General features: G+C 39.7%; 1 protein-coding gene across 1 annotated transcript in view; it reads right to left on the minus strand.

Annotated features, from left to right (window-relative positions):
* LOC117822768 (vacuolar protein sorting-associated protein 13B-like) overlaps nt 1–26,007 on the minus strand; it is a 288,297-nt gene that overhangs the window by 252,217 nt on the left and 10,073 nt on the right. Inside the window, 10 exon segments of the mRNA XM_034697674.1 lie at nt 158–343; nt 2,864–2,951; nt 4,434–4,571; nt 5,194–5,316; nt 6,174–6,269; nt 8,677–8,948; nt 13,911–14,085; nt 14,527–14,708; nt 15,844–16,011; nt 20,092–20,209. Coding sequence (XP_034553565.1) covers nt 158–343; nt 2,864–2,951; nt 4,434–4,571; nt 5,194–5,316; nt 6,174–6,269; nt 8,677–8,948; nt 13,911–14,085; nt 14,527–14,708; nt 15,844–16,011; nt 20,092–20,209 — 1,546 coding nt within the window.

A 26,007-nucleotide genomic window follows, 5' to 3' on the forward strand; every position in this document is an offset into this window, starting at 1 on the left:
AACAATGTGGTGATGATACTGTGGGGTGAAATCTGCTTTCAGTTTCTAATCTTTAAAGAACAGAATACAGTAGAAGATGGGGAAAAGTCATAAGAGAGCTGTCAGTCGACCATCAGCTGTAAAACAGATAAAGTAACTGTTATTAGAGCAGACTGACCTTGCCCTGGTATGAAGTAGGGTTCATACTCATGGTCCATGGCACAAGTCACCATCTTCAGGATGCGATGGACGGCGCTACTGTGCAGCCTGACATCCAGCGGCCCCACCACCAGCCTCTTTATGGACGTCTCTTGAACAGTGGGCACTACGTCCTCCATGATTATTACAGTGGAGTCAGGGGAGTCTTTAAACAGAAGCACACATATATCAAACGCTTAAAAGATGCATATATGGTAAGAATAGAGTTTCAATCGATCAGGCTTTATTCTTAGAGCACCTTTCATACAAATCAAATGCAATTCAAAGTGCTTTACAGTGACTGGAAAAAAAAAAATTAAATATATCATGTGAACCATAAAGAAATGGATTTAGAAGTAGAGGCTATCGATAATAATTGCAATAAAATATATATAAATAAACAGCAAAGGGGAATAATTAAGAACATGACTAGGTAAGAAAATAAAAAAGGTAAAGATAAAAGTCAAAGATAAATAAAAGAAATAAAAAAATGTAATTAGATAATACAAATTAAACATTTTAAAAGTAAATAAAACAGTAGATGATAAAATGATAAATTGAAAGCAGTTTAAAATAAAAGACTGATTCATTTACTTTTAAAAGTCACAATATTCCTCTATCTACTTTTAAAAACTTGAAGATTTGTATGTCGGTCAAAAGGAAATTCAAAAAGTGAATAAAGTGCACAGCAACATTTTTTCCCCAAATCCCAAATTCTTCAGTAAGTGCAAGAAGAAAATCTCCACCTCTGATAAAAAAAAAAGATGATAGTGTCATAATGGAGCTGAAGCAGCTCACAGAGCCAAGAACCACTGAAATGATGTGTATTCCAAATGTCCACTTCTCTCTCTCACACAGCTCTCACTTTATTCATTCATTCAGAGGTTAACTTTTAAGACTCAGATTGCCATCAATAAAAAAGGAAAACTTGTGTTAATAAGTCAAGATTTATAGCAGCACTTTGTAGACTTGAAAGCATAAATTAGAAATATATTTTGTTTCCCTTTTACTACATACATTGGACATTTTAATTATTTTTTAACTGAGTTTAGTACATTTCAAATGTAAGAACTTAAGTTTATCATTTAATATTTGATGATATTTGATATAATATTCAGCAATTGGAGTTTAAGTCCACATTTATTAAACAAAAAAAAACAACTAGTTGTTGAACTTTGTTTCCAAGTAGCCCAGTGAAATGTTTGTTTTGATTGGAGATTTACTTTAACTATGGGCAAATGTAAAAGTAAAACCAATTCATACATTTATTATTTTACCTATTTGTGAACTCATTATTTAATAATTGAGATTTCTTTTACTTATTGTTTAACTTTTTGATATAGAATAATGGACAAAAAAAAGATGAATAGCAGTCGAAGAAGGAGGACAAACTTTCTTTGTTCTCTTGCTCAGCGTTTAGTATAAGCTGTAATTTCCACCTTTGCACCACATATTTAGTGATCAGAGGAATGAGGACGTCCAAATTGGCTGTGATTCAAATGAGTGTATTTACCAGGATAAAGAATATTTTTCATCTACTGTGCAGGTCTAAGTGTAGTGAACAGTAACTGTGTCCTGGGGTTTGTTAGTATTTAGGTTGACTCAGAGTTTATGTCAGTCCCAAAGCAATAGAAACTAATTTGTTAGGTTGACACTGGATCTGGTCCACATCAGAGAAGATGAGAAACACTGACAGAAGAGAAGCATTCCAATTGGCAAAAGTAACCACAGTTGTCCCGCAGAAGGAGTTAATGACACTTATCCTGCTGCCTGAAATGACTCTGACAGCTCAGGATAACAGTATCGATGCATTTTTTAATATAGATTTTTATCTGTAACTGACAGTGGAAGGAAACAATAGCCCAGTCAGGACGAGGTTAGGACTGAGAGGAGTCGGATCAAAGTGGAACAGAGGAGTGGAAAATAAAAACAACTCAGTTAAGAGACTCCTAATGAAGTTAAGCAAATGTTCAAGTTGTGAGTAGGGTCAATCATAAATTTGTTTCTTGTCAAATTTCAGAACACAAAGTCTGAGTATGACTACATTAGCAGAGCCTAAGTTAAACATGGACCGTTAAGCTATTTTATTGTTCTCTTACATTTTTATGTTAAAACCTGTGAATGTCATTCAGTTGGAACAATCAAACTTGATTGTCTAGCAGCAGTAATATACTTTAACAATCACTCACCAGCTACAGAGACATTTGAGGGCCAAATGTTGAATTTAAAATGGAAAGGGGATTGCCTTCTGTCTTGCTAGGAAACAGACTTGAATAAACATTCTTCAGCGTTGCAGGTAAAGTGTCTGGCAGGCAGAGTGACACCTAATTAGGCAAGAGGAGCCTATTCACTGCTCAAGAGCTTACAGGTAAGGGCACTGGGGGAAACAATGTTTCAACAAGCAGCAGGGAGAAAGAAACTCAAATACGTGTCAGCACAGACTAAACACCTCTGACAGTTGCCCTCCAGGTAAGTTTGGGGTGAGAGGGAGGACAGGAAGGGTCAAGGACCCAGGTACCTGTGACTCAAGCAAGCTCTTTTTTCAAGTCTTCACAGTTTGATGGAAGATAGAGAGGAGAAGAGAGAAAAGGAAAGTCAGAGAAAGTTAGAGAAAGAAGAGAACAAGGCAGAGAAAGAGAGAAGAGGTGGCAAGGTTAGCAAACAAGTTCTGTGAATTAGACAATACCTTTTCCACTGCTGCTCTCCATTGTGTAAAGATAGTCCATGTAGAAAGCACCAAAGCGCTGTAAGCCCGCTATCTCTGTGTAGGCCTCCTGTCAAACAACAGCAGTGTTAGGTCAATATGGCAGAAAGAGAGCAAATAAGCTGATAGCATTTAAGAGTGGCAGTGACTGAGGTCATGGGTGATACAGCCAAGGGGGTCAAATCAGAGATTAAAGGACTTAGGATGAGTTGATTTTTGATAAATAACCTACTTTGAAAAGGAAGAGAAATATCATTTTGTTGGAGCTTACAGATACATATCTCATATACTAAAAGATAAGACTTTTATATAACAATTTAAAACACTCTGACTGGGATTAGAGACGATATTTTCCGTGTGCAATAGTAAAAAGTATAAATGCCTAATGCTTTATAGCAGTGTGGGGCTTTTTGAGGCATGAAAATTATCTTTATTTTTGCAAAACACAATAATTATGAATGATATTTAATAGTTTTTAATCCTCATAATTAAGGAATCCAAACTAGATACAAGAAAAATAATAGAGGGTATTTATGTCATGATTGATGGACCTGAGCTCATCGTCATTTATTAGTCATGAGGCCAAAAGTGAAACCACGTCCACGATAATATTTGAGTTATTCTTGTATTTAATATCAAACCCCTCAAACAAAAACAATTTCTAAGAGAGCAAGGAACAGAGGAAGAGAGAGAGAGAGAGAGAGAGAGAGAGAGAGAGGAGAGAGAGAGAGAGAGAGAGAGAGAGAGACACAGAGAGAGAGAGAGAGAGACAGAGAGAGAGAGAGAGAGACCCCTTCGCTTACACTTAACACCTCTAACCCAGCAGTTCTCTAAACAGAGCTTTATCACAGAAGCAGGTTAATGAGTAACATTTATTAGCAGACCTCTAATGGCTCTGGCATGCTTTTCGATCAAAGCCATTGGCTGGTTTTAAACAGCTAATGAATTAACGCTAAAACCTTTGACTCTCTGTCTTTCAAGTACGAACAGATGAATGGATGGATTTTCAAACAATTGCTTCATTGAGGGTCATGAACGTTTCTGAGCAGAGTCAACACTTGAGCTGTGTTGGCCGATGACGGGATCAAAGAGTTATCAGGGATAATGGCTTCAACACTACTATTTAGATAGTGGTAACATTCCTCTACTGCAGCCAGTACGGGTGACTGACAGAAATAATCTCAGAGTGACTTGAACAAGAATGATTCATTTGCATGAGATGAAAATCAACTATAGTTGTTTTAAAGCCTTTCCAGACAAAACTTAAAGAAATATAACTATGTCAGAATATCATCCATCAACCTATTTTAACTCCTGTATTTGAGACGTTTACATTCATTCAAGCCATTAAAGCCAAACCACACTAATGTGTGTCAGGGAACATTTTCTCCTCTGTTGTGCGTGCGGCAGCCCTCCGAAAACAAAGTTTGTTTCATTTCGAAGATCACTCCTTCGAACTTTTTCAGGGTGAAAAGTTTCTCAAATAAACACGTCTGGGAACATTAATCTTCGGACAAGAAGGAGTCCAGAATTGATCCCAGTTTATTCTAACCTTGTGAGTAGCTGCATCAAGGATGAACTCGGCCCTGACTCCGTTGTTCTCTGGACTGCGGTAGTCAAAGAGGGAGTTGGTAAGGTAGGTCATTCCTTTACTGCTGAGGCTATCTCCACAGCTGAAGAACACGGCATCCTGAGATAGGGACAGAGACAGAAAGGAAAGAGCAACATCAGGAGATGTGTGAAAGGGAGGATGGGCATTTTCACAGTCAAGCAAATACTTAATAAACTGACATAACCAAGATGTAATTCAAATTATTTAACATACGTATAACGATGTAACTTGTGTAATGTAGCACAACACACAGCTTGCACATGACTGATGAAATACATTGACTTAAGCATCGTCCAAAAGTGTTGTATGGTACACAAGCTGAAGGCCAGATGAAGGGATGTATTTGGATAACTAAAAGCTTTTTAGTAAAATACAAAAGATCTCTACCTCCAACTGAAAACTCTTGGGAGCAATAGAGATCTTAGAGGAATTGGTTAAGGTAAACGTGATCTAATTCTAGCTTTGTAAATTGTCTTAATCTTTCTTTTGTCACTTCACTTCACCTGTTTAAAACTCAACTCAAAACCTACCTGTTCAAAAAAGCCTATAACACCTGACCTCTACTCCCTCCCACCTCTGTTTTTGTATTTTATTTTTCTGCACTTCATGGAAGCATCTTTGAGTACTTAGAAAAGCACTAAATTAGTCTCATCAATTATCATTACTATTTACTTGTTTGAAATGTCAGTGCTCTTTTTACCTCTTCACATCGGTTCATGTTTTCTTCAAAGTCCCGTACTCCCATGATGCCTTTCAGGCAGAGCGCCCGGCAGCCTACAAAGCCGATCTGACAATCGAAGAAGGGCTCACCCATCATCAGCACCTGGAATAAAGAATGAAAGATATAAACTGGCCTTTAAAATCCAAATCTTTTGACAACAATGTTGATTCTGGGTAAAAGCAGGAGTAGTTTGAAGCCTATACAGAGAAAAAAAATGTATTCATTGACTGAATTACCCTAAAACAACATAGTAAAACATAAAATTACATTCCAAGATTTCACAGCTTAATTAATGACAACATTTCCAACAAGAATCCTAACCACAAGCAGTTTCAGGATGCACTGGTCTGCAGGACTGCCAAGCTTGTGGACTCATTGCACTGTGTTAAAAAGAGCAGGGGGTCACACAGCTTTTATTTTCCCCTGAGAGCGGTGTGACAGTAGCCCCTGTAACCATCGAGGAGTGGTTCTCTTTCTCTCACCGTGCTTCTGCTACACCCAGCAGACAACTAAACAATCACATAAACTTTTTATTTCACCACACAATAAGATCTCCCCGTTTTACAAGCCATCCCTTTGACTTGCTATGCTCTTGCACTTTTGGTTCCAGCTCTCTCTCTCTTCAAGCAAAAGCATTAATTAAGGAGATTGAGGTTGGAAGTATCTCACAGCTCGGACATCTACAACAAAACTTGAGTGAAACCTCCTGTCCTCATCATATAAGCAATTTAACAGTGAATGGGAGAGAAAGTTTGTTTTCCAGAAAGAGAATTGTTTCGCTTTTTGCCTGAGTAAGACATCTGATAGAGACAGGATAAGCAGAGAAGAGGGGATGATATAGCAAAGCTGCAACTGCTGTAATTATAACTGTGCATGGACTCAGTCTTAATACATTGTGCACACTATCAGGTGAGTATTGTGCCACTGTGAGAATAATAGATCTGTAGCTCACAACTTACCTCAATAGTGATTCCCTCTTGCTCCAGACACAGAACCTCTCTCGACTTGACCTTCTGCGGACTGTAGTAGCTGCTCTCTGACTGGGTTTCTGTCAGCTGAGACAAAAGAAACAGAGTCCAGGTAAAAATCTACCAAATGAGAAAGTTACTTTGCTTTGAGTTGACCAGAAAGAACGGGAACAGAATCTTGTTTTAGAGAGTGAAATGCTCAATCAGGTGTGACATAAAAAAACTACTTTTAAAGAAAAGTCTTAACATGTCATAATTTTGTATTTCAGATAAGGCTTTGTTACATTTATAGATCATATAAGTAGATTATGTATTTAAAAAACAATATTGAAACAGTTCAAAACTGATTAATCATGTTTTTAAATTGTGGTGTCCAAATGAAAGTAGACTTCATCAGTTTGAAGTTAAAAAAGTTGAGAAATGACAAGAAAATATTCAGTTTTCATGGCCCTTACAGCAATAACTTGGGATGTCTAAAAAACGCAATGTGTGGGTTCCCACAGTTTACCTGATAAAGCAGGTACATGACTTGAAAAGCATGACTTTGATGAAGTGCACAGAGGCCCAAGTAAATGATGCAAATAAGAACAGATGACATTCTTTCACATCAGAGCGACATGTCATGTCAGTCTCAAGACTTTGTGAGCGTTTTCTCTTCTACGTTTGGACTCAGACCAAAGAGATTCATCAAACCACATGACAGCCACTTCAGTCTAGTTCTTGGGGAGCTCTCTCCGCCCCTCCCCCTCCACATGGGGACGACAACCAAAATATGAATCAAACACTAAGAGTACCATCAGAGAAACAATGAACGGGAAATATTCAATTTAGCATTAATTTTCACACCATCCACACTACATTCACACACTCATGGCAGAAGCTGTTCTGCAAAGCACCCATCATTATTAACCAATCCCATTCACACACAGCTAGCACAACCACCGGGGACAGGTTACGGTTAAGCAGCTTGCCCAAGGACACTTCTGCATGTGGACAGCAGGACCCGGAATCAAACCAATCTTCAAGTTGAAAGACGACTGACAGCCACTGAGCCACAGCCACCCCTTAAATGCATGTAGCAGTAGCGTGGAGGCATGTGAGGAAGAGAAGGTCAAAAGGTTTGAGGTCTGGCAAAACTAGAAACTTGGAACGAGCACCTTTACCTTATTATCCCTACACATGGAGCAGTGGAGCAGACTCTCTCACCTTCCGTTTTTTTAATCACACAAAAAAGGTGGGGAACAGAGCAATTTGTCATCAGAAGAAAATAACCGAAAGTTTAAAAAATGTAGCTTTAAATTAAATATTAAACACAGCATACATACGGTGAGAGTTTGGAATGCTTTTAAAGTGAAAGAAGGGAACAAACGGTCCGTGCTTGAGTGTAAAAGCCATCTTAGTTTATTGCCAATTCCTCTGATCAAACAGATCTGTTCAGTAATGGATCAACAATCTAAAAATACCTCCTGTTTCAAACTGTTCAAAGGCATAAAATTCCCTCTAACCACAAACTGCCTTTTAGGAAAGACATGAGAACGTTTAAAAACCGTCATTTCAGCTGGTTGCAATTACTCCAGACAAGAGGCAATTAATTGATTAAAAGAACTCAGACAATATTTCAACATTATTACCCTTATTATTGTTACTACCATTGTTTTGCATCAATTGAATTTTTGTTTTATTCTATCTTATTTTATTATATTTTTCTTATTTCATTTTTTTTATTTTATCTTATTTTTAAGTGTTTTATTTGACTGTCCTCTATCTTGTTTGAGTCTTGTATCTTTTTTAACTATTGCTGATATTTTCTGTCTCCCTGTTCTTTTGTGAAGCACTTTGGGCTGCATGCATGAGAGGTGCTAAATAAATAAAAATGAGTTGAGTTGATAATTAGTATGAAGGAAACGAGGTCTGTTTGGCCTGAAACACACCTACCACTCAAGTTAACACACGCACACACACTCTGAAGTGGTTTTATTAACAGGGAAACAAATGAATTCCAACTATTTTCATCCAACAGGAAAGATGAAAGTTTGAGATCTATTCCCATTTGCACCATGCATCATATTTAGAATATTACAGTGACCAGAGAGGCTAGGTAGCAGCTACACTACCCTCTCCTGTGTCGCACACAGTGACATAAATGGGACTGAAAATCCTGTGGATCAAACCTTTCTTGAAAACAAAAACTGAAAATTACTGTAAAAGCTAAGATGCAGGGGTGGGGTGGAAAAGAAAAAGTAAAACTAATTTAAAGGAATTAACGTATTAAAATGAAATACCATTATGAGATTTATTTTCACAATAGTTCCCAAACACAGGACAGAGCCCTGAACATATGGGTTATACTGTTTGTGTGATATAAATACGAAAGACATTAACTCTCATATACTATAATGTGTTTTTTGGTAATAAAAACTGTTTGTATCTAAGATCCCTGTTATCTTTGTTCCCACTGCCATGATAACACCGTGCAGATGCAACAATACGGTACCTTAAAGGTGACAGAAGCTTTGGTGCAGTAGAAGCCGATGGACACAATGGGGTCTTTGGATGTGTGTTGTTGAGAGTTACTGGAGATGCCTCTTGTCTCTCTTTGCTGATAGAAGCCTTCCTCACCCTCCTCTTCAGCAGCTACAATGGCTGGGACGAAAGACCAAGCCCAGGACACCCAACCCTCACCCTCATCAGGGCTCCCGGGCAGAGTGTAGAGGTCTTGACTTGAGTAGGGGCTCGGCCCCTGGCTTTCCATATCCAAATCCTTACCTGAGGCAGAGAAGGAGTCAGTGTTATTTATAATGCAAATTTAAGAATATGATTTTAATGTAATTTGAAGAGAAATTAGATAAGTCAGGGTTGATGCCTGCAGATCATTTTAAATGCTTAAGATTAAAAAAATGTTGGTTTCAATGCAAACTTTCAAATCTTAATGGTTGCACACAAAACAGACACAAAGAAAATGACAAAATAACAAAAAATGTCACATTTGTTCACTGCAGGTTTTGCAAGTTTAAATCATATTTAGGTTACTGTTCAGATGAAAAAAAAACTCTACTTTTTAAGTTTTAACTCCAACAGATAAATCAATCTAATGACTGCAGGCTCTGAGCACAAAGTGGTTAAGTAGAGAGAAACAGCTGATGATGGAAGTGTCTCTTCCCAATGCAGCACACTAAATAAATAACTCTCTGCCCTTGGGGAAGCTTAATACAAGTAAGATATTTCAACTGTCAACTCAACATTCAAAAATAACAAAACCCAAAGAAGTTTCTCAGTCGTTTTTTTGCCAATGATCCAGCAGGTGTGTGAGTAGATGTGCTGCATGAACTCACTGCTGAATAAACTCATCGGGGTGGGAAAGGGGGGGGTCTGATTCGAGGGAAGCCAGAAGACAGAGCCTGTCAGCCAGCATCCTGACAGATGAGAGCCTGGACTGGGCTCAGTGAATCGCTGTGGTCAGAGCTGTGTGAGCCGGACCCCAAAAGCACAGGCTGTCTCCATATGCAGCGAGAGATTGAGTCACACATTTGTTTAAAAGCCAAGAGAGTGATAAGAGGCAATGAGGGAAGCTGGTCGTTACTTTTCATAATGAAAAGCCACACTTGGATTTCCATATTTACAGTGTTGAAGATGATTCTACTGTCTTAACCCCGTTTCTCAAAAACTATTTGAGGGTAATAATGTTCCCCAAAACCACTACGCACTGCTTACGTCCCTGATCCCGACCTCTGAACTAATCCCATCGTGTGTTTTTCTACACAAATCAGTAGAGAGGAAGCTGATGTCAATACACAAGAATGTGTAATCCCATTCCTTGTGGCCTCACATCCTCTGTGAGAAAACAATATTGTCCGTGAGGTCACAGTTTAAGAATCCCAGAGGCGAAGGCGTTGAAATTATGACATATTTTAATTAAATTTTTGGCAGTTGAAAATCTTTTTACACCCAAACCCCCATCTCTCCGTCCGAATCTATATCTGCTCTCCTTTTTTTCTCCCTTTTGTTTTCACTCAGTGAAAGCCTTTGAGGTGTTTGTTCAACATGCTTTAAGCTCTTTCGTTTCACAGCCTGATAAGGTCTACTTTTGAATTATGAGGCGATCATAATTAAAGCACAATTGCCAAGTGATCAAAACAGACTGGCTGAAGGAGACTTTGAAGTATTAATCCAAGGAAGTGAGTGAAAAATTCCCAGAGACTGATGTTAGACCGGCCTAAATGTGTGCTGCTGTGGAAGCAATAATCTCTGCAACATCAGCAAGATCAACTAAAGCCTGATTATTTTAAAAAGACAACTAACAATCAGTCAGTTTGGCACTATATTAGCATACATTTATCCACAAGCAGAGCTCAGAGACATCTGATATCAGATGTGTGACCGTCATTGTTCGTTTTCATGACTCCAAGGTATCCACGCATCGGTTAGTAAGGGAGTAGGTGTTGTCAGTGAGTAAATAACTTGTGACACTGACACAGTGAGAGGGGAGGAGTGGGGGAGGCAGTGCCCTCACAGTCCAGTAGATGTCTCTCTATGTTTATAGAGGGTGAGGTGGACTGGTTACCTGACACGCATGCATAAACAAACATTTATCACAGTCAGAGGTTTGACCACATCTATCTATCTTCACCTTGGTACACAGGCTGTGAAACACCACTTGAGTAACATATTGTTTCACTTGAACATCAAAATATTTTTTAACTTTGTTTCAGTAGTCGTGGCATGAGAGTATAAAACCCTCTGTGTGACTAAATCTGTTCATCAATGACCATGGACTTCCAAACTCAATCCTCCCCATCTTAACACCAATATTAGAAAGCTACAAGATTATTGAAAAAAGACCCCTGTCACGTCACTGGACCGGCATAAGGGAGCCATATGGGGTTTATAGGAGAAGGATAGCCTGTGGCCTCAGGCTGATACATGTGTAATGTTCCATTCCAATCAATATGCCTCTGAGAAGTCTTGGGAGAACACTCAGTCCTGTGCAGAGCATGACACCAATAAGTGCCACTGAACTCACAGAAACAGCTCAAAGCACTTATACACGCTCGAATATACACTATGCAGAAAGTACAGTCTCACACAAACACACACGTAACATACTTATTGACACTATTATGCGTTCAAGCCATCTATGTAGCCGACCCCTTTAAGTTTACGTTGTTTTAGAGACTTCATTGAATTTCAGACAGCCACCTAAACTTACTTAAAGTCTGCTTTGGGAAGTAACATAGAAGTATCCCTGACAATTATCTATTAAGGTGTTTATTAATGAGACCTTAGCACTAAGAGGAAGATGCAAAAAAATAAGAATACACACCACAATTAATCATCGGCACACAAAGGACATTATAGGGCTTTTTCTATTTTGTGAATTGGCATTAGAGCAACACCTTCGGGGAGGGAGGATTATTATTCAAGAGGAAACTCAACAGAAAATGAACACACACACAAACACATGCATGCACACACACAATACAGTCCAATTATCCCTAGAGACAGCACTCTAAAGGAACTCAAACGCGTAGTTAGCATATACAGTAGCTATTACACAAAGCAAAATAAAAACAAAATCATATTTTTTATTTTTTCAAATAATCACCTGATTTTAAATAAAAAAACTTAAACAGCAAAACTTCAACCTGCTTCAATTTCAAAACTCTACACGTGCATTAGCCCTCTTCTGCTGCATTGTGCTCATATACTGTGCTTTGAGCTGCAGCAGGTGAAAGTTTTCCAGAAACTACTCTGCCAATCAAACACAGAGACACTGAAACTGAAAGGTGGCTGTGGAAGAATTTGCACGCTGCATTAAATGTGTTGGTGCATGAAAACATGAGACAAATCTGATAAATGAAGTTGACCAAAACCCTTAATTCATGTTTATTTCAACCACAATCTAAAACAGTTTCACGCCAAAAAAAATGTCTCGCAATATATGGCTCAGTAAAAATGTATATGTAGAAGGTAGAGCATGGTAAAGGCTTGGTGCACTGATTTAGGAACATAATCTTAATTTCTTATTAAACTAATAACCAGTTTGGGCTGTTACTACTTTCATCAAAAGCATTCAGCTCAATTGCATACAGTTGGAATGAATATGAAACATGTGTTTGTAAAAAAAAAAAAAAAAAAGCCCCATTTCACTTCCAGAAAACATCCCCTGCCCCTCTTAACTTTTTACTCTGTAGATGAATATCAGCATAACATGATCTTGGGCGCTCACGTTCCAAGAGCTGGTCCCCTCTTGTATATTTTTGTGATGGGATACTCATTCATTCTCAGAGTCTTTACATAGCAGTAGCATGACACTGACTCTTACATCTGGCATTGGACACTGAAGTGGAAGCTGCTCCAAGTCAAAGTAAAAGTCCCGAGCCAAAACGCAGGGAGCAAGTTAGAGGTAGAGAGCAAATAGTCCATATTGTGTTAGGCTGCCTCCCCTCAGCCCACCACTTTCCCTGCTGTATAGTCTGCTTCTGGTGCTACAGAGGCTGATTCAGCCCAGCAGGATTGGAACTCCATGCTGTTCTATTTGCCTAAGATAAGGATGAACAGTTGGGAAGAGATGGGGAATGTGGTGTTTTTTTAAGGGGATAGCTGCATCTATTAAAAGTATAAAGTGTGTGTGAGTGTGTGAGGACAATCACAGCTCCTGGACAGAGCAAGTCAACATGGAAGACTTCATCAGTGAAAAATGCTGTATAGGGAAAAAGCCACAGCTTTATGCTGCATTCCAGTGGTCCATCATTTCCAAAAATTAAGTTTGATGGAATGGAAACATGGATTCAGAGTGTCACTGTTTGGCTCCTTGTTTCTGTGAACATCTTCTCTTTATGGTATAACTGTGGGAATATACAAACTAAGCATTTTAGTCTCAGCAGAATGAAGGGTTAAAGATGAGAACTGCCTCAATGCAAAAATTAAAGAGGAAAACTTAAAGCTTCATCCTCCTTATTCAAAGTACTTACCAATGCAAGTGCCGCAATAAGTTACCAAGTACTACAGAAGTTTATTCTACAAAATGAAGTTTTGAAAAAACGTTTCTTAAAAATTCTGAAAATAAAGAAAAAATAGAAATACATTATAACTGCCCCTTGCACCTTCATGCATTTCAGGGCATGGCAAAGTGGTGGTGCAATTACAGTGTCTTTTGCCAAAAGGCAGCAGTGTGATTTTTTAAAAAGTTTTAAAATGGAAAGGCTTGGACCGCACATAAGCATCTGAAGTTTAATGCTGATTTGTCGATATAAGCCTGAGATGGACCAGAAATAACTCTATGGCTAAAGATCATGTCAAAATCGGAATTTGACTCACCACCATGAGCACGCTCTATGACCAAAACACACATATGGTGCATATGAAGATAGCAAATGAGCAAATACGGAGCAGACATATTCACCCATTTTGGAACTGAAGGTCATAAAGTGATGACGCATTTCAGGTTGCCACTAGGGGGGTTATGTCATTGATAAAATACTGCCATTATATGAATGTGTTCGGGGTAGGACCCATGACATGTGATGGTAAGGAAAGATTGGAGCATGCACAGGTGAGAAAAAAACGACTTCCTGTTTCATGGCGAAGCATCCAACTTTGAGGGCTCACGATATTAACGCCCTTTGAGTTTGTATCTATTTTGCAAGCTGTTAACCCAGCCTGAAGGTGTTTTGAAAGTTTAGTTTTTTCTAATGCATGCATTTCCTGTTAACTAGGAGAATTACTTACCAGGTATAATTGCTCCAGGATCAATCACATGGCCACCGCCTTCTTCTCCTTCCTTTTCTGTGTTTCCCGCGATTTCTCCGTAGTAAAGGGAAATAATCAGCTCTAAAATGCGGATGAACATGGGCAGCTGCTGATCAGTAATGGACAACTTCAGGCTCTCAACCATGGTCTGGATCTGCACGAAAACAGAGAAGGAAAGCGTAAGAGATGGTTTAACCTCCTAGTGTATGCTACTATATAATGTGATAGTGGTGTCTAAAAGTCCCACTAAAGTAAGAATCTCCTGTTTGGGAATCCCAGCAGGTATTGATGTATAATTTAGACAAACATATAAACCTGTTCCACTCACAAAAATAGATCTAAGTGATGATTTTCAAAAGAAGAAGAATACTTATCTACACCAAGCAGTGTGAATTGTTTGGAAAAAGGGCTATCATGATATCAAATTTCCACCGCCATGCCTTGCAAATATTTATTTCCTGCTAATGCTATTAAATAAACTGTATGCCTTTGCCTGTTTGTGACAATGGGATAATGATACCACATTAACCCAAAAGTTTACCCCCTTGGAATTATGTTGGTTTTCATCACAATATTAAAATATAGAGCTGCTTACCTTGATAACGGAGGGGATCTTTGAGTTGATGTTGTCATAGGTGAAATGGAGGCGTGTTCTAAAGGAGCACTTGTACAGCAGCGGGTCCTGATAAAACTCAATCTTGCCACTAGCGTTACGCTTGTCCAAGCAAACCGTGCAGTCGGCGAAGTTGATCACTTTCCTCAGGACCAGCTCTGGAGCTTCACGTGAGAAAAAGAAAAGAATATCAATGTAAAAATGTTGCATGTAATACTCAACTCAACTCCTTTTTATCTATATATTTATATAGCACCTTTCATACATTCAAGCATGCAGCCCAAAGTACTTCACAAAAGAACAGAGACAGAAAACAACAGCAGTAGGTAAAAGTGGCAAGGAGAGTGATGTGAAATACATAAACATAAAATAAAATCAACAAAATAAAATCAGATAAATACCAGAAAAATACAATAATATAAAAATAAAATATAATAAGACAAAATATACTTTCAAGGCACCTAGCGGGGCAACCATTTGATTAATCGTTGAATATTTCTAAGTGACTATCAAATAGCATTTTTGCTTGATTCATGCCCATTCCAATGATCTACAGGATTGGTTAGCATACTTGCTGCGACTTATGGAGTGAAAGTGTCCATCAGTATGCTAAAAAGGCAGCTGATTTACAAAACATATCAACTGAGACTTTTTACACTACCTCCATAACTGTCATTACTTACATACTTTGTCCCTTCTTCTTTTTCTGTCTTTCTCAAGTCCCTTGTGAAACTCTAGTTTGTCAGTTTTGGACACGAGTAATTTCAGTTTGGCCTACATGCCTTCAACGTTGATAGTATCTTTCGTGAATGGCACGCATTCTTAAGTGGCTGGTGCGCTCATATTCGCCTAGGTAGCTGTTAGTATCCCATCAATCTTCTGATGGAAATCCTGTTTGAGGGATTATTGGCTTTCATGAGATCTGCACCTGTTACAGTCCTTGGTATTGTCTGTTGTTCGCGTCACCAGCTAGCACGGTGCAGCAGTCATGGCTTGTCAGGGCCGGCATGTTTTCGTCACTAGTTTCAAGTTCCATTGTTTTGTTTAAAACTTTGGCACACTCATTTTGTCAGTAACTCTGGAGAAGTTTGGTGCTTTTAGATGATTTCAGGGAGGTTTAATGAGAAGTATCAAACAACGGGGCACGAGAATACGTCGTACACTTATCCACTATCCAGAAGTCAGCCAATGTGAAGCATTTACAAGAAAGTTTAACCACTACTGTAACATAATCTGTACTTGTATTACTGATTCATTTGTCAATCCAAACACAAAGGAATGAAATCAGCCACTGCTCACCTGAGATGTCCATGAAGGCCCTCTCCCATATATCGTCCACCGTGTAGCACTCTGCTGAGGTAATGTTGACCGACAGCACGATATCGTCCTCCACATACTTCAGGATCAGGTTGTTCACCACGATGTTAACATTGTTCACCACGCGCCTGATCAGACTCTGCACATACCCTACAAAAACAAAAGCAAAAACATGAGAATTAACTTGTTGCAAAGAGACACAAATGCACATGGAGTACATAGTGGCTGCACAAGTATCAACTTTATGAGAAAGCATTAACTTAGTGTTGAGATGCTGTAAAGGAGTAAAACTGCATCTGCTTTATACTGCCAAATGCTTCCATAGTCAGGGTTTTATAAATAACAGGTCTTGACATGTTATTTGTTTCCAAGCTGCCCCTCCAAGCTTTTTAAATCACAGTATTTTCATTTGAAACGAAGCAGACATGACCTGTTTTGCCCTGAAACAGGAGCAAGAGCAGAAAGCATGCATGTTAAGATTATTACACAAAGTGAGATAGACCTTAAAATATTACAGACAGGGGAGTCCATATAAAATAAAAACATACAGCAGTAAATCCCCTCACCAGTAGTACCCAGTACCAATGGCATAATTCATTCCTTGCATGTTCTGTTACACAGTGAGTAGAACTTAAATCATATAAACCTTCATGCCCCTACGTTCCAAACCTAATATAAAACTTCCCGTGTCTAACAGAAAGACTATGCAGAACAAAAATGGCTGTTCATGAACGTAATATGCATTGGTTAACTAAACTGTCAGGTTGCATGATGGCTCTAGCTGACAAGAGGGTCACAGGAGGAGGAGTGTCAGGAGGAGAGGATGACACAATGTAAAGTCAACTCATAAACACAATCTGTGTTCATGACATTTGTGTGAGATTGTGCATAACTACATGTGCTGGTCTGAGTCAGAGTGTGTGCCTGGCTGCTTTCTTGCAAACATGAATGTTGCTGTGAGTGCATATGTGTGTGCGCCTGTGGTTATGGGGTCAGTTGGAAAGCTGCAGCACCTGCAGCCTGGGCAGTAAAACCAGCACTTTACCCCCTGCTATTTCCCTCTCTGGATCTAATTTACTTATGTCAGGGTGTCTCTCCTCCCCTGCTGCACTCTCTTATGCTTGTTATACTTCTACTTCTTGCCGTGCACCGAGTCCAGGGCCATATTCTGTCTCTCTGCCAGCCATCACACTGCTCTTAACTTCTGTAAACAATTGACACAGCCAACACCTGTGCTGCAGCCCACAGGGAAAGAGCCTACTTAAAACTGTTCAACCATAAAATGACTGGAAAACCCGGCTCCTTTATGTGATCTCAGAACAGGTCAAGTACTCTGTGCAATACAGGAAAGAAACACTATACTGTCAACGCTCACAATTTTCCTGTAAATGGAAAGTATTAGCAGTGATCAGTCTTGCCAGTAAATAGCAGAGAGAGTTAGAAGTCAATCAGACGACAGATACACCATCAGTTCTTCCTTCTGTGTTATTCTGGATTATCATAAATCATGTTGTGGTTTCACTTGTTCCCTAACATGACAAAGTAAATGCATTAATGCCAAGTTGTTTTCTTCAATACTTTTATATCTACACAGCAACATTTCAGTTCTGACTGAAGTGATCTTTTCCGGTCACACAAGGAGCAACTGAACAATTTGATGACGATGTAAAAATTGTTAACAACGTGCTATGCCCTCTGCAGTTGCTTGATTCTTGACCAATGTGTTAGACAGCACTCTCTAACCGGGTAACTATCACCAGCAATGTAAGCCACTTAATTATGTTAGCCGTTCTTTGGCTAAGCTCCAGCCGGAAAAAAACTACAGCAGTCTTCCAGAACAAAAGAAAGCTCCAGCTGGAGAAAGGTCCAGCCTTTACCAATATGGGATATTCTTTATCCATAAATAGCATTTTCCAGTTAATACCAGAACAGCTGCTGTATTTATTCACTGAGCATGGGCCCGGTACCAGGACAGCAGGAGCACTGACTGGACCACAGATTTATGTCAGGAGTGTTTGCATTTCTTTCCATACAAATCTCAATCTACTTAAATCACATTCATACTAACTGAAGCATGCATGCACGAATACGCAACTCTTTGACACTTAAAGCAACACGCGCCTGCTGACATTTAGCAAAGTGTATGCACTCACGCTAATGTACATACTTTCCTCACTAGTTACAGGCGTTCACACTTTTACTAGAGTGCATAATTTGGACAGCTGACACACTCTGATAACATCTAGCAGATATAATATACTCACTCTTTGTGTAAACACTCAGTAAGTAGTCAGGATAAAAATATTTGTGTCCATACCCCTGGACTATAACAAGTCTAACATAAGGTCCTCATGAGTCTTATGAATGAATACCTGCAACATTGCCTGTGGCAGTGCTATCACCTCACTTTCAAAAATATCCTTTAAGTACATTTAAGACCACTGATAGGTTTGTTTTGTATCTTATTCTTAAGAAAACATCCTCCGTCTGAGTCATAACAGGTTAGTTTCACTTCATCTAACTTTAACCTCTACCTTTTAATTAGCAAGGCTGAAATTACACCATCCATGTGCTTATCACTGTTATTGAGGTGCTGGGACCTTTGACCTCAGACTTGTCTCTACAGTCTGTAATGGGTAAAACCCCTGTCCACTGCTGGAACAGTGATTTGTACAACGCTACACTAAGAAACAGGCACATAGAGAGGGACACACACAGATTTGCACGCTCTCTCACACCTTGAAGATCTGTTTGAGGTGGGCCCACGGGAGATGCTGGGGTGTGAGGCACCCTGCTTTAACAGCTGGGGAGAGATATGATCTCATAACGGCAGGCCTGGAAATGGATCCTCCCCAGATACAACCAGCCAGAAGTGAAAGTTCATACACTCGTGCAGAATAGCACTCGAGCAGAGAACCTTGTTGTTGGGTGTTTGAATATGACCTAAAGCTGAAGACCCCCACCTGTTTTCTGTCTGTTGACATTCTTCTTCTCCCATAAACCCATATCTTGTTATTTCAGGGATCCACTTCACCTTTGTCTTAAACCATTTCCATGCCTGAAGAACTTTTCATTCATCTTTTTTTTTTATCTAACCACACTGAAAAGTCTGAGGGTGATATCTTTTATAAAATGTGTGAGTAACAATGAATTACCATAATAAAATGTGTGGCTCATTAGGGTCGTATGGGAAAGGGGACTATCAGTGAGGACACATGGGAGGATATTTGAAGTCATGCCATAAAGATATCAATACATCCCTCACTCTCCCCTCTGTGTCTTAAATGTAAAACAGAATTAAGTGCTCTAACCCGCTGCTTTTGGAGATGACGGGATCTGCAGGAATAATGGCCTGATAGGCGAAATGCAAAACATATTTCACAAAAATTTTAAAATGGATGCGATATCTGATTTGTGGACACCCATGTAAGAATATAACTACTGTAGCTAATAAAGGTTTTACAACCTTACATGCAAAACAGATCAGTTCTACAAAGTCTGGCAGCCCTGTTTGGACCTGATCACTCATCCATTATCTTACAAGGACCGTCCTGATTCTAAATTGTAACCTATGACCTGTCTGTACTAAGCTGGATTTTTTATTTGTTTGTTATATGTTTGTGTTTGTTTCTATTCTATTGGTAATCTCAGTAAAGCTAGTTAAACTGTTGCTCTTAGAGTAAAAGTTTACTGGTTTATATGATGTACATTTAGGTGTCTTTGTAGCTAAAGAAACCTGGAAATGTAAAATAAACAATACGATTTTTGTGAGTTGCTTGTAAGCACTGGAGTAAGGCAGGCGTGGAATTCACTGCTCTGTGGGAGGCGTGTGGTCAAGTGGCCTTGTTGATAAGAACCTTTACTACGTGATTTATCACAGGCACATCCCCCACGCTCTCTCTGACTGATTTACAGCAGAGCTATCCGTCTTGTTCGTAAAAGAATACTTCTATGAGTCTAAACAAGAATTATCAACATTTGAATCTGACAATGACCTCTGCAGGGTTTTGGCTACTAACAAGCCTGTGGTTTCAAATCCGTCTAGTTTGTCCGTTTAGCATTCTCAGAGACAGGACAGCAAAATAAAAGATCTCTCTATAGTGTACAAAGGTATAGTCTTGGTCTCCTTCTTTGACTTTGTGCTCCCCCAATGAGTCTGCGCCTGCTTTGGTGGTCTTTTTCATACCAGGGAGGTGGAATAGCCTCACTGGCCCCAGAGCCATCACTCACCTGGGGGCAGGTCTGGGTCGCTGGGGGCAGCCTGCTGGAGGCGGCGAGGCTTGGCAACAGCCTTGGAGCTGTCTGAAACACTGCGACTGGTGGAGCTGGAGCCACTCTCATGGTCATCCTGATGAAAAAACAAACAAGAACGCTAGTATTACACTAGAGAACCGATGCGTTTAGCTCAGCTCTGACAGTTTTTAACTTAAAACATAGTATAGAAGTGTTCAAGTAAATTAACAGATTGGGATGGTGCTGGTAACTTCAAGCTAATCCTTTATAATACTTTATAATTGTCATTTTTGTGCATCTATTTGGTTCTCTTACTTAAGTTTAAAATTGTACTTGCATCCACACATGCATGTTCAAATTGGTTCATGCAGAGAAACCATATCCAGAATCGCAGCAACGTGTCTGAGCCTGAGTCTATTTAATGGACTGAGGCAAAGTGTAAAACTTTCTTGTGGTCCGACAAATCAAAACTTGGTATTCTTTTTGGAAACCATGGATGCCACATCCACTCCAAAGAGGAGAGGTACCACCCCACAAACACATACAGAGTGCTGTTTGAAGAAGAGGTGATGCATCACAATGGAAAACATGCCTGTCCCAACCTTTTTGACTTGCTGCTGGCATCAAATTTAAAATTAGCAACCTTTTCCGATAAAACCATTCAATTTTCAATTTCAACATTTGATAGTTTTTCTTGCACTATTGTCAATTAACATAGGCTTTAAAAAAATCATCACATTCTGCTTTTATCAACATTTTAAGATGCATCCTGAGTTTCTTGGATCTTCTATCTTCTAAGCAACAAGACAACCAGCTCACTATTGTCTGTCTAGTTACGAAAGGTAACCCATGAGCACCTTTTCTTCTTCCTGGCTGGTGCAGCAATGAACCTTGCACCACTGTTTTTGAGCCTAACTTTACATCCAGCCTTTCTTCCATGCTGATCAATTTGGAGAATAAATGGGGAGCAACCAACTACATCTAAATAGCCGCTATAGCTAAAGCTCTACTTCTTTATATCTACTATGTGTGATTGAAAAATACCTCATATTCAAATTCACAGTTGACACAAGCCTGCAACACAGGGTGGTGGAGAAAATGAAAGAAAGAAAAGAAACCAAACATATGAGGACATTAGTGAAATAAGGAGCCTATAGTCTGACTTACCTTCTGAAAGATGGAAAGACAGTCGTAAAAAAGGAAGCAAAGCATGTGTTTCACATTTAAATAGTGGATCAGCATGGCAGAGTGTCACAGGAGTCACCTCTTATCTTGATTAATGAAAAGACCGAATGTGTCAAAACAAAACATTTAAAGCTACTCCATGCCAACACACTTCATCAACTCACACTGCAGTGAAAATGGTTACCCGCAGTCACAGCTGTCAGGGAAGTTAGACACCCATTACTGTTTCAAGACAATGAACCCCTGATTAACTGTGCGGTCGTATGATAAAGATTTGGTTTTAGACTTGCATAATTTGAGTTGTGGACACGCTGACAGAGAAGCAAATATCCCCTCAGTGAGGTAAACACAAAGTTGTCAAAGAGATGAGAGAGAGAAATGTTTGCGCTTCCCTTCAGTGAGGGCCTCTGCAGTAAAGCTGCACTGTGTTAACAGTCTTTTCCCCATCAATGCTTGGAGTGCTGGGAAACGGTAAACAGAAGAGAAGGAATAATAAATACCTCATCAAGGTTCTAAAGAATCAAGATTGCCAAATAATAGGATGTAAATTTGTTACTCATTATTCACACATTATTCACACACTTGTTTACTTGCCGTTACTTTAAAAGGTCCATTTCTTTAGAGATGAGACGACAGAATGTGCACGTTTTTCAGATAAGGTTAAAACGTTTTGTGATGCATTCACATTTTGAGGTGTTCAGTGTGCTGAGCATTACAACTCACTACTTGAGCATATAATACAAACAGCTTCCCACCCATGTAGAACTGATATCTACACCTTAAAGACTGACAAGGCCTGCAGGCCAAGGGTACACCGAGTTCAAACTGCCACTAAAGTATAAAACAGCCAAATTTGGAAGTAGCGCAATTAAGCGCTCAATGTCACCATGGGCAGCGAGTTATTCTCCAGAGGCAAAAAATGCCTTTTCAGAGGGAAGCCCTGGAACAAATGAAGGCTGCCTCAGCTGCTGTTCGGTAAACTGATCCCTTCAATGCCACGGCAGGGCACGGGACAGGGTAGGGGGTTGGAGGATTAGAAAGGGAGGGGAATACTGCAGGACTGCAGAAGGGGGTTGTTTCCCTTGCAGGCATGTCAAGTCAGCTGTTGACCAAAGATGACAGAAGCAAAAGAGGAGATTGGAAAATAAGAAAAAGAGTGAGAGATGGGGAAAAATTGAGACCGGATATATTTGAGAGACCCAGACACCCAGAAAGGCTTAGGACATGGAACAGAGGCACAGACAGAGAGTCCAGTATGAGTGGCAGGCAAGAGGGACCCCCTACACAGAGGGTAAGTGGGCACCCGGGGGGGGGGTTAGGGCAAAGGGAAGCTAGGCCTGACCTCTGTGCCTCCTCCAAACTTCTGGTTCAGTCAGGGACCAGGAGGCAGCGTGTTTAGCTTGAGAGGAGGGTCAAGTCTCATCTTAGCAGCTAGAGCATTTGCTGAACACGGCTTTCATCTTTTGCTCATACTGCTCCTCGTTCAAACAAATATGTTACGACTAAAATTGCCAGAAACCAGACTGATCTGCACTGCTTTTGGCAATCTAACTTACGTGAACACTTGGATGTGAATCATCCAAATGTGTTTTGGTCTGGAGACCATTTCAGCTCACAAGAGCAGAAGTCAGAACAGAGCAATGTGATGACACATCGTCAGACAGCAGTTTCCAGTTTTGGTTACAAACACTGGTTAAAAGAAATATTGGTCATTGAAGAACCTGCCTACTTGCAACTACCTGATCTTTGAAATCCAAACATTTTTAAGATGTTTGAGCTCATGTAAGAGCATGCAGAGGAGCACTGCTTGATAAACACACTTTGTTTTTGTTATTTTTCCTCTGCAGGGTTGCTAGTGAGCCCATGCTGACATCAAAGCGACAGACCAGGAGATCAGAGGCCAAGCAGTTAAGGCTGGATGCCTCTGGAGTAAGTAAATAAATGAAAGAAATCCAATAGCTCCTTGTCTTAGTCAGACCTCCCTTCTCATCAAAATCACTCATATACACATGCAAACACAGTGGGTCTGACATGTAGAGGCCCTGTTCTCCATGTCAGGGCCCAAACACCATCATCCCTGGGGGTAACCAGCAATCAGAGTCCTGCAGTGCCTCTGTTCTCTGTGCTACGTCTTCTCTCCTCCATATGTCCTCTTGCTCTCACTAGTTGTCTCTCTGAACTCACCCTGATTCCTCTTTCCTTATTATTCTATTAGTTTTCACTTTCTTAAATCCTCCTCTTCCTCATCCCTTGTCTGGATGAATAGCGAGTCTGAAGCTTGTTTGAACAGTGATGACCCTGGTTCTCATTAGAGCGGTTTCCAGCTGGCACCGAGAGGAATAAGACTTGAAGAAAAGTGGCTCACTGCTTTCAACATACAGTCACAGTTTAGGATGGTTCCAATAATGTCACATGGTATTCAGCCACTTCTTTAACATCTAAGCTGCTTGATCCAATGATGACGTCCTGACTGGAATGTAAGCAGAAGAAAACAGAGCTTTTCGCAATTGACTCCAATTACGTCTCCTTTTAGGTCTCTTGCCCTCTGAACACATCTATCAGCTCAACTAAAAATTAGCTGCTAATGGGTTTTTAATGAAACTGTAACAAATGCAGAAGCCATTACACCATGATTAAAGATAGGGCGCTTATTTTCTACAACAGAGAAGGCTGCTGCTGCAAGAGACGGCAGAGTTTATCATGCATTTCCTTACAACACTCGTTAATTTGCACTCTCGTGTCGGCAAGTTACCAAATACCTGCATGTAACAGCACACATAAATGTATTTATATATAAAGTCTTACACACAGAGTATCAAGAGACATACTCTAAAACACAGCAGAGTCTTGCAGCTGGAATCCATGGCTGATTGGAGGGATTAGAGCCCGAAATGAACCCAGATGAATATCCCAGTGTGTGACATTCTGAATAATTATCTCAATGAAAACAGCTCATTACAAAAATGTGGTTGGTTTCTTTCTCCCTCTCTCTCTCTTTCTCTCTCTCACTCTCTCTCACCACCTCACCTCAAGTAATTGAATCCACTACTGGGAAAGAAAACCCCGTTTGAAATGCATGTACTGCACTAATGAAATGTTACAGTCCTGATAAACGCAACGTGCTGCAGTTTGTCAACCAAACTCCTCTGTGCTCCTCTGCCCTAACTTTAGGAGGAAGTCAAGTTTGGAGTCAGTGTGTGGAAAGAAGGATGAACAGATTCAATTTGCAGTAAGTATTGAATCAAACGTTAAAAGTTAGCTTCAGAATGTGACGTGCCACATATTAAAATGTGTCCTAAATATGTAAGGGATAATGCGTGGTGCTCATTACCTGGCTACTAACTTGTTTATTATACAAACAAGAACAAAAATAGTCCCAGTGATTCCACAGCAATGGATTCTAATCTGCCTGTTTCGCGCAATTTAACATGAAACTTTCCTCATTTAGCTCCTCTTCTTCTCTGCTCTGCGGTTCACACACCTTTAAAAATAAACAAATGTCACAACTTTGAACCCTGCTGCTATCATCACCACCGCTCATGGTTTAAGTTTCTTTGTAGTTACACAACCAAAAGATGAGCAAGAAAGCCGGATAAGAAGTGAACATTAAAGCGCCTTTAGCTGCAAATATAGGAAAGAAAATGCAGATTTCAAGCTGATTGTAAACTGATAACTTCATAACGTCAGAAGCAAAGCTATCATGAATCTCATACAGCATTCTTCTTTCGTGAAATGACACACCAAACACATCAGCACTTACAGTACAGCATATCAAACCTATTACCCTTCAGATAACATTTCCTCCATTAAATGAAGGAGAAACCGCCCTTTAAAATATGAAAGGTGTAATACTATATTCTTTTAGTCCTTTAGCTGTTCGTTTATGTTCTTATGAATTACTTCAGGAGGGGCTGTTCGGAAGTTATCTCACAATAGAAGTGCAGTGACAAATTTCCTTCCAACAAATTGTAAGAATGAGAGAATAGGCAGACTCTCCAAGCATGTGCCTACTTTATTTCATTCAGGAAGCCAAAACATATCATGTTAATCAGAAAACAGGGGTCAGGGATATGAGAGATACTGAAAGGGAAGGCACTGAACCATTATTGAGTAAAGCCAGAGGAATCATAACGACAGCAGTGGTCATGCTGAGAGGGACAACAATGGTGTCAAACAAGAGGCATCTCGGTCAGCTGATTACCTCACACCTGGCAGAGGAAGTGCAGTAGAACAGATATTTTATTTAAGGATGGTTTAAGATCGAAATACTTGAGAAATGTACTCGCAGTAAAGGCAACTTTAGCTGCTAAGAGCAATAAGCCAAACATCAAGCTGTGTGTGAGTTTGAACAAAGACCAGTCCTGCAGCATTATCAGGGAACAGGCAGTTAATGCCACTGCACTGTGCAGTACTATGAAGCTCATACATTATATAGTATTTGTATTGGTACGATGATCATTTTTAGTTTTATATGCAAACACAAAACTTTGTTTCATTTTCTGTCAGTCTGGAAAATCTCAGATCAGAGTTCTTACACATAAAATGAGTTTCTTTGAAGAAAGTTTATTTTCACCATGTCAGGAAACACTGACGTGAAAAGATTTTCATTCTGCTCACAAAAAGATATTGTTCAAAGGATTTATAGTGTTTAATTAAAAGCCAGGTACAAAGAATCGGGGTGTGATGGAATTTGTGTAAAGGATGATCCATGATGTGTCCTTTTATCGT

Source organism: Notolabrus celidotus, chromosome 12 (genome assembly GCF_009762535.1).
Source record: "Notolabrus celidotus isolate fNotCel1 chromosome 12, fNotCel1.pri, whole genome shotgun sequence".
Classification (NCBI taxonomy): domain Eukaryota; kingdom Metazoa; phylum Chordata; class Actinopteri; order Labriformes; family Labridae; genus Notolabrus; species Notolabrus celidotus.